Source organism: Morus notabilis, unplaced genomic scaffold, assembly GCF_000414095.1.
Source record: "Morus notabilis unplaced genomic scaffold, ASM41409v2 Scaffold611, whole genome shotgun sequence".
NCBI classification, from domain to species: Eukaryota; Viridiplantae; Streptophyta; class Magnoliopsida; order Rosales; family Moraceae; genus Morus; species Morus notabilis.
The window spans coordinates 133,056-142,506 of record NW_010359585.1 but is presented as its reverse complement, the minus strand read 5'-3'; the positions used below and the strand labels follow the sequence as shown (position 1 = coordinate 142,506).

The following is a 9,451-nucleotide window of genomic DNA, read 5'->3' as shown; positions in this document are numbered from 1 at the left end:
ACGCTGAATAAATAAAGATAAGAGTATATTTTTGCTCTAATCATTAACTAGTGGCTGGGGGGTTTTCAAGCATGCAATTAAACAAATTGGAAAAGGCACTTTTGTAAGATTTAAGCTAGGAATTTCTTTCAGAATTGGCTAGATTAATTTGTTTGAACTGAATCTATTTAAGCATTACTAATGAAAAAGAAAAATAAAATTAAAGCATATACACACACACACCACCGATTTTAAGTTTGGTACGTCAGAAATTCTTAAAAGGAATTCTACAAAGGGACAGGGTAATTTGCAAGACATGTTACCAGACCCTTTCACTTCAAGTGCATGTGCTTATAAATTTATGGTCACAACATAATGTCTCAGTCCAAGTATTTTCTCTTGCCCTCTACATCTTGTGATCCTTTTTCCACTTATTATAATCAAAATTTTTTTTTTAAATAAATTAAATAATGAGTCCCAAAATCAAATGTCTAACTTTGCTTGTTGCAATCTTTGCGGTACTTTTGGCGTCCATGTCCCATCTCATAAGTAGCCCAATATTACCATCATCCTTCAAAGACTTTGTTAATCTTTCTCTAACCAGCTTATTATCATCACCAATTATTTCACCTCTTATCTCATACACAATTAGCAGGCACCATAATCATGATCACCAACGCAAAAAACGTCCAGACAAGGGCAAAGACTCGTCGATCTGCGACGATTTTCAACCTCAATTTCCTTCTGTAGATGCTAACACAACCTCTATTCTTTGCGTGGATCGAAACGGATGTTGCAATTTCACCACAGTTCAAGGCGCTATAGATGCAGTTCCTACCACTCCTCCTAGCCAGAAAAGAACCATAATATGGATTAATTCTGGCCTTTACTAGTAAGTACTACTTAAATATAATTAACTTGCATGTATGATCTGTTTCACTTTAGATTGGAATTTACCTACTTCACATTATCTTGTTGTGTTTTAATATTTATAATAGTGAGAAAGTGACGATTCCGAGAACCAAACCGAACATAACGTTTCAAGGACAAGGCTATACTTCGACGGCAATTGTCTGGAACGACACAGCGAACTCATCGCGTGGAACGTTCTTTAGTGGCTCCGTTCAAGTTTTCTCTGACAATTTTATCGCCCAGAACATAAGCTTCATGGTGAGATATAGCTTAGAATTTAGAAACTAAAATTCTCTACACATAAACATTACCCTTATTACCACGAATGGGTTGGATCATCCCCGAATGGGTTGGATCAGGGGTAAAAATTTTTTTTTTTTTTTTTTTTTTTTTTTTTTTTCATGATGTGTTTAGAATTTAATACTACACAACCTCATTTTAAGGCCCTTACTCGACCAACGTGTTGTACGGTTTTGAGTGTATGTACGGTGGCATGAGTGAAAACCAGGTCCATTATTTGAGTAAAATTAAATAGGTTTTTTTGGTTTTGTTATTAGACCTCGGGAGGGTTGACATCACTCTTTTTATTTTTTAAAAAATACCTTTGTTTTCTTATGCTATAATCTAATTAAGAACATATATTATTTACACACTAATACATGCATACACTCAATAAATTAATAGTTATGTAATTGATTGGTGCTATATATATATATATATATATGTATATATATTAGAATGTAGCTCCTATTCCGAAGCCTGGAGATGTTGGAGCACAAGGAGTAGCAATGAGGGTGTCAGGAGACCAAGCTGCGTTCTGGGGTTGTGGATTCTTTGGAGCACAAGACACTCTTCATGATGATAAGGGGCGGCATTACTTCAAAGATTGCTACATCCAAGGCTCTATTGATTTCATCTTTGGAAACGCAAGGTCCTTGTATGAGGTAATTATTAATTTTTGTTTTATTTGTTTCATATATTTTTTTGGGATTCCCTTTTTCAAATTATTGATTGCTCTCTAATTATCGCCCTATATAATTTGTTTAATCTATATATACAGTAAAACCTCGATAAATAATTGTTCGATAAACTAATAACCTCGTTTAAATAATAAAAACTTTCAGTCCTAACTCAGGTAAGTGTACTAAATTAATAATCTCGCTAAATGCATAAAATAATAATTTTTTTAAATACTTTAAGACCCATCGAAAAATATAAATTAATAATTGAAAATATATATATATATATATATAATTCATAATATTAAAGAGTTTTTCTTGACAGCTTTTATTTTCTCAATTCAACTCTTTTACAAAATATGTATTTAAACGTATATAAATCATAATATCAAAGAGTTTGTTGGAGCCATTGTTGCAAATCTTTTTGACTTGAAGAGGGATGCTCATTTTTATACTCACACAATGCTCTCTTTATCTCATCGGTCAATGTAGTGTTTTTACTCCTTTCAAATAAGAAGCCATGAAGAAAAAATATGAAAATTTTAACGATTTGTAGTATATAAAAAAAAATCTAATGACTATTTATAGAGTTGATGTTCTACTATGTACTTGAAACATTTCATCTTTTACGGTATTGAATTTGAAAAATACATTTATTGTATGCCCAAATACTTATTAACCTTCATGTTAAATGCAGGTATAATATACATTAATTTTGGGTTGATATGCTTGTACATAACAATAATTAATTTTTTTTCATAATGTACATGATAACTTTTACAATTCTCTATGTACACACATTAATTTTGGACCACATACTATTATTTTTATTATTTATAACTCATGCATGAATCTTAGTAAAAAGAAAAGGTACATGTATAAAAGTAATTAAAACATAAAACATTTCGTAAATTAATAAATTATTCTTTACCGATAAATTAATAAATTATTCATTTATCGATGAATAAATAGCCTATTTAAAATAATATTTTTTCTTAGTCCCAACAATATTTCTTTCGTTGATTAGCAAGTATTAATCTAATTGTATGCTTTAAACTAAGTACGTACCTTATATAATTAGAAGGCCAATACATTTCTACTGGTACTTGATGATATTCCAGAATATTCCTAAGAATCTCTGTACATGATAATATGCACGTTCATTGATTTATTTATATAATAAATTAGTTGAAAAGCACGTGCGTGCATGTGTGAATGTGTTTGTTGAATTTAATTATGGCATTAGGGGAGATTTAAAGAACAAAGTAACGAGATTAAATTAAACTATAAAATATTTAGAAAACACTCTTGAGAGATCTTTCAACAAAGACACATTTGAGAAAAATTTACTACGGATGCATGAAAAAGATGTTGGATTAGTGATATATTTAAGAAAAATTATTTTAGTGGAGAAATTGTAAAAAAAAAAAAATGACAAGGTCACTTCTGATGTAATAATAGTTTAGAGGAGCATATGAAAAAAATATATATATTTAGATAGGGATACCATCAATACACAATGAGATAGATCTTAATAAATAGTTTAAAGAAGCATATTTAAAAATAGATAAGATGTTAGGGTAAAACCCAAAAAAAAAAAAAAAAGATGTAAAAGGGGTGGATCAAAAATGAAAAGACAAAAGAGAGGAAGGACTAAAAGAAAAAGCATGAAAGCAAGAAGGGACCTAAAAAGAAATAAAAGATGAAAGATGGATTGAAGAAACAAACCAATTTAATTTCGGCTAAAATGAATTGTTTTATTCGAAAGCACTGACACTTCTATTCATTAGAGAAAAAAAAATTGTTTAAGTGGGGATATATTCAAAAAAAAATTTACTTTAATGAGCAACAAGAAAAAAGTATTTTAAAAAATCACTTTTGATATAGTAATATTTTATAGGACCAAAAATAATCATTGTGTAGGGATACATTAGAAAAAAAATAATGCAACAGAGCAAATTAGAAAAATAATATTTATAAAAAAATAGTGGTTGAGAAGTCCATGAAATAGAAAAAAAATTAAGTAGGGGCGTATTTATAAAAATTTCTTTTAGTGGGATGATTTAGGAAAAAAACTGTGAAAATATTCTTTTGTGTAACAATTGTTTATAGCACCAGTAAAAAGAAACATCTAAGTACGACCGTATTTGACAAAAATTATTTTAATTGGGGTAAATGAGAGGACAAAAAAGTTTTAAAAAAAAGATAAGAACGAAAAATATTAATTTTAGAGGGGTATGTTTGTAGAAATTTATTTTAATGGGATAATTAAAAAAATTTATGAGAATAACTTCTGGCATTCCAATAGTGTAGAACACATTGGAAAGAAATATTTGAAGTAGGATCACATCTTATGAAAATATAATATTTTAATTGGGTAAATGAGAGAGAAAAAACTAATAAAAAAATTCGGGAAGAAAGGAAGAAAAAAAGTTGAAAAGCCAAAAAAAAAAAAAAAAGAAATATTTTAACAGGAAAAGGAAAAAAAAAAAAAAAACGTAAGTAGGGGATCCAAACGTGCATTTTGGTTGAAAGGCACTGTAGCGGTGTTACAGTAGCCGAGGTCTTTGAACTTTTAATTTGTGACAAATTGTTTCCGGAACTTTTCTAAGGGCATGTTCTCTTAACATTTTTGAGTTATGTGTACGGGCTCATTTAGTTCGCTGATTCGAGTTTTTAATTCGAGTTTTGCTACAGTAAAAAGTTCTCACAAATAATTACATGAATTTGAGTATAGATTTTGAGTTGAGTTTGAGTGATAACTTGAGTTGAAGTTGTAATTTGAGTTTGTGTTTAGTTGTGTACATTTGAGTTATGATTTGAGATAATAATTTTTTTGAGTTTGTGTTTGAGTAAGTCAAAATTTGAATTTGTATTTAGATAGTATTTTAATAAAAACTCAATGCTGATAAAAAATTTTAATAGGGTATATGGGTATAGTTTTATTCGTCTTTTCGTTGTCAACGCATAAAAAAAAATCATCTCAATCAGAATTAAAACGAAAAAGTTATAGCATTTTTAAGAATAGAAAAAATATTGTTCATTAACTTGAGTTTGAGTTTCTGAACTCGAGTTGAAGGGGAAACTTGAACTCAAGTTTTAGTCCCAAACTCGGTTAACTCGAGTTCAAACTTAAAAGAACATGAACTTAAATAAAGTTGTAACTCGAATTATTATTATTTTTTTAGTTTTTCACTCAAAAACAGAGTTGCCAAACAGGAATTAATAAATTATGAGCATTTATGGTATTTTCGTCCTGCATAGGCGTTAAAATGGATGGTTTTCTTTGCGTGCAGCAGAAGATCGGAATTAATCCGAGCACTATTAGGATTTTCATTGATATTGTTGTTGATTTGATTGTGTATTATATATATATTTTTTTTAGATTTGAGATTTGTTGGATTTTTTTCCTTTCTATTTAAATTTTTGGTTTGGATTCGGCTTTATGTTTGAGTTTTTCTAGTATTTGAGTTCTTTTTTTGTATTATGCAGATTAATTTACAGAGATTTTTTTTAAATGATGTTGGACTTGAAATATTTGTGCTCTTTATATACTGATGATAATGATTGTAGGTAACACAACATCAATAAAAATCCGGTTTCGGTTGCAAACTTGAATAAAACGTTCGTGGAATGTCCAAAATGGGACCCATGTGACCGCCCAACATACCAATCAATAAATAAATGGGGACAAATCACGTGTAATAGTAATATAAATTGTCCTTGGTATAATTTCAATTCGACATTGAATTTCCTCATCAAACTTATGATCATTAATTTGATCAGTACAAGTACTTTACTCAATATGTAATATATATACTTAATATATTTATACGTGCAGGACTGCGTGCTGATTTCCATGGCAAACCCGGTGGCAGAGGGGTCAAAGTTTATAGACGGATGTGTGACCGCGCACGGCAGAACCTCAAAAGACGAAAACACAGGCTTTGCATTCGTCAACTGCACCATTGGAGGCACTGGTAGAGTTTGGCTTGGTCGAGCTTGGAGGCCATTTTCACGTGTCGTCTTTGCCCACACAACAATGTCCGATATCATTGCCCCTGAGGGTTGGAATGATTTCAATGATCCAACACGAGACCAGTACGTAATTCATATAATTATGACCAATTCTAATCAATTAATAATGGATAATTTTGATTAATTAGTTCTAATTCCAGCACAACCCGTTGATGTAAATTATAATGATATTTGTCACCCGCTTTTGATGTTTGATTTTTTTTTTTTTTTTGGTTTTAATTAAGCTAATGGTCAAACTTAGAAAATTTTAAATTGCAGGACTATTTTCTATGGTGAATATGACTGCTCAGGCCCGGGGGCTAATATGAGCATGAGGGCTCCTTATATACAAAGACTGAATGACACAGAAGCTTCTGTTTTCATTAATGCGTCTTTCATTGATGCCAACCAATGGTTACTACCCCACGCTACTTAAATCTCTTTTCCCTACATTCTCTCTCTCTCATTTTAATGTGATCACTGGAATATATTCTCTTATACATATTATTTACAAGTTATAGTGAAAAAGTTGCCTTCGGCGCTATTCCTGATTAACATTCCTAATTAATTAATTCTCTTAATCAAAAGATCACTATATGAGGTGAAGGTTAATATAATTAAATTAATGACAATATACTTATCATGGTCCTTCTCAAACGACGCTATACGTGCGCAGGCAAGAAAAGGGTTAATCTCATTTTTAGTTTGTATTATAGGTCAATTTTGTTTCCGAATTTTAAAACGTCATAAAACAGTTCCGGATTCAATGTTATAATTTCATATTAGTCCTTTTGTTATTCAACTGTCAAAATTTCAACAAAAAAGATACATAAGGACCATGTATGGTTTAGTGAGAGTTAAATTAGTATTTTATATAGTCTCGTTCATTTTACCGATTCGAGTTTAGAATTCAAGTTTTGTTATAGTAAGAAGTTATCAGAATTAGTCACATAAGCTCTCACATAAAGTCACTTCTCAACTCGAATTAAAAATTTAAATTAGCGAACTAAACGGTCATTTATTTTAAAAACTAAATTGGTACTTTATATATTAGGATACGGATGTTACGAAGAAAGTCATGTATCTCTTCCGTTGAGATTTTAACAACTAGAGAGACCAAATGACTAAGTTAGACAATTTGATAGACCTGAAACTATAGACACCAAAATAGGTTCGGCCCATAGTACTTCTAAGACTAAAAATAAGAGAGAGTACATGGCCTTCTATTTACCATTACTCATATTTAATTATTTTATTCTATTATAAAAGGAGTACATCCCCAGATATCATCATTTATATATTAAAATTTCACCTTCATCCACTCAAGAGGCAGGGTTGTCCACACTGATAGAGCACACAAGGCAACTCTATACTCGATAAATTTCCTCACGAGGGACTCAAATTATTTGTCCATTTTGGTATCTTAAATGGTGTCTAATCAATTACATTTTAAACAATTTGAAATATTTTGTTTTCATGTTTTAATTGTGCATCAATCGGTTCACGTGTTATAATATAATTTATTAGATATTATTTAGAACACACAAAATTTAACAGATGATCGAGAAACTTAAAAAAAAAAAATTTAAGTGAATCGACTTGCCTCATGGAGTAGAAGATTGCTATCCTAAAAGTTTAGTATACTGTTAGAAAGCTATAGGCCCGTTTAATTTACTGATTCAAGTTTTTAATTCGAGTTGAAATGTGACTTTATACGAGAGTTTTTTACTGTAGCAAAAAAGTTAAATGTGATTATTTCTGAGAGCTTTTTATTGTAACAAAACTCGAATCGGTGAAATGAACGATGCCTATATCTATAGAAGCTTGGAAATGCCTAAGGATAACAAGAGATGCAAGGGCCTCCATAAATTGTGAAGGGAAACTGTTGTATCGTAGGCACCATCAGGCCCTAACGCATTAAATTTTAAGTTGTTATACATTTACTAGCAATAAAGTTTGTTATTTATTCCATTTATTAATTTCTCATTTCAGATGAAACGCATGGTTTATTGTTTATGTTAATCATAATTGTATGGTTTTTAGAGTAAATACATTAGTAACCTTAAATTATGGATATGATAGTTGTTGCTTGGAGCTCCATCAAATTCAATTCTCGTATTCTCTATATGTAGAAGATCACGTAATAACAATAAAGAAGAAAGCTCCCTTCCCCCCCCAAAAAAAAAAAAAAAAAAAAAAAAAAAAAAAAAAGAAAAAAGTAGAAAGGATTCGAAGAATAATAGTTAAGCCTGGAAAATTAAGGACCTACAAGGTAATTAGGAAGAATAAATCTTGATATACGCGTTATGTATATGATATCTTGCGTGCAGGAATCTGATTTGTTGTTGTCCGAATACACATCCCTCGTCCATGTACCGGATTTTCAAGAATATTCCACTAATTATTCCAATACTTATTCTTTTTATTTATTTTATTTTTATGGAATATAGTTTTTGTTGTTTTTCATTTTTAAATTAATTTAATAAACTTTTGATATATATATTACTTTAAATCCAATCAAGTTTGGCAAGTATGATATTGTGATCTACCTTGTATCTCTTTTATCTTTCTCACGCTTTCAAAGAATAAAATCACATGCATTTCTTAAAGTTTCATTTATCAAATTTTGTTTACTCATGCAGTTTTTAAGGGAAACTGAGACTTGAGAAAAAAAAAAAAAAGACTCCACATCCAAAATAATCACATGAGTATATATTCATGAGAAAAATTGCAAGATGATTGTAAAATTTTCCAATAAATGCTCTAACTTTACACAATTTACCAGACTTCTGAATGTCAAAATTGTCCCTCCAAAGATGATTGGTTTTCTATTTGTTTGAAGAATGGGAAAAAGACTCTTTTTGGCTTTCTATTTATTTTCTCTGATCATCCAGAAGTCTCCCAATGTGGAAAGGAAAACAGTGGCTCAGAATTCGAGCCTATTACATCATCTGTCAACATCCTGCTTACTTATGGGGAAAAAAAAAAAAAACCATCCTCATCAATAACCGACGGTTTTTATGTATATATTTAAGGGTGGAAAAATAAACATCTATGGATAATTTATTTTTATAAATGTTTTTAAAAATTCTTTAAAAAAAAAGTTTTTTTAATAGAATTTGAAAAAATAAATTATGTGTAGTAATTTATTTTTTAATCATAAAATTTATATTAAAAATTATTTATTTTTAATTTTATATTATTTTAATCAGATTTAATGATTAGAAATTAATATTACAGTAGGCCTTTTTACCTGAGAGAAAGTCCTAAAGAAAAAACACCTTAGGGCTTGATTAGTTTATACGTTTAAATTAGTAATTTTGATTCATTGATAACAACTTTTTGAGAGAATTATTGGTGATAAATTTTTAAATTTAAATTTTTTATGAGAATAAAATACTATTATACAACTAAAATTATGAGTTTAAATACATTTTACAAATGGATGCTTAAAAAATATAATATGTCTGATGGATAATTTTAAATTATAATTTATAATTTTAATATTTAAAATTTAATTTTTTTATTAGAAAAAAACACTATAGGAAAACTAAAAATATGATTTAAAGTTTGAACTATGCAAA

General features: G+C 29.4%; 1 protein-coding gene across 1 annotated transcript; it reads left to right on the top strand.

Moving 5' to 3' along the window:
* The first annotated feature begins 449 nt into the window (after window positions 1–449).
* LOC21392659 (probable pectinesterase 8) lies at window positions 450–6,303 on the top strand. Its single transcript, XM_010094829.1, has 5 exons — window positions 450–871; window positions 978–1,149; window positions 1,629–1,835; window positions 5,692–5,951; window positions 6,147–6,303. Exons 1-5 carry the CDS (start codon window positions 450–452, stop codon window positions 6,301–6,303), a joined length of 1,218 nt encoding a protein of 405 aa, XP_010093131.1.
* Window positions 6,304–9,451: the final 3,148 nt, after the last annotated feature.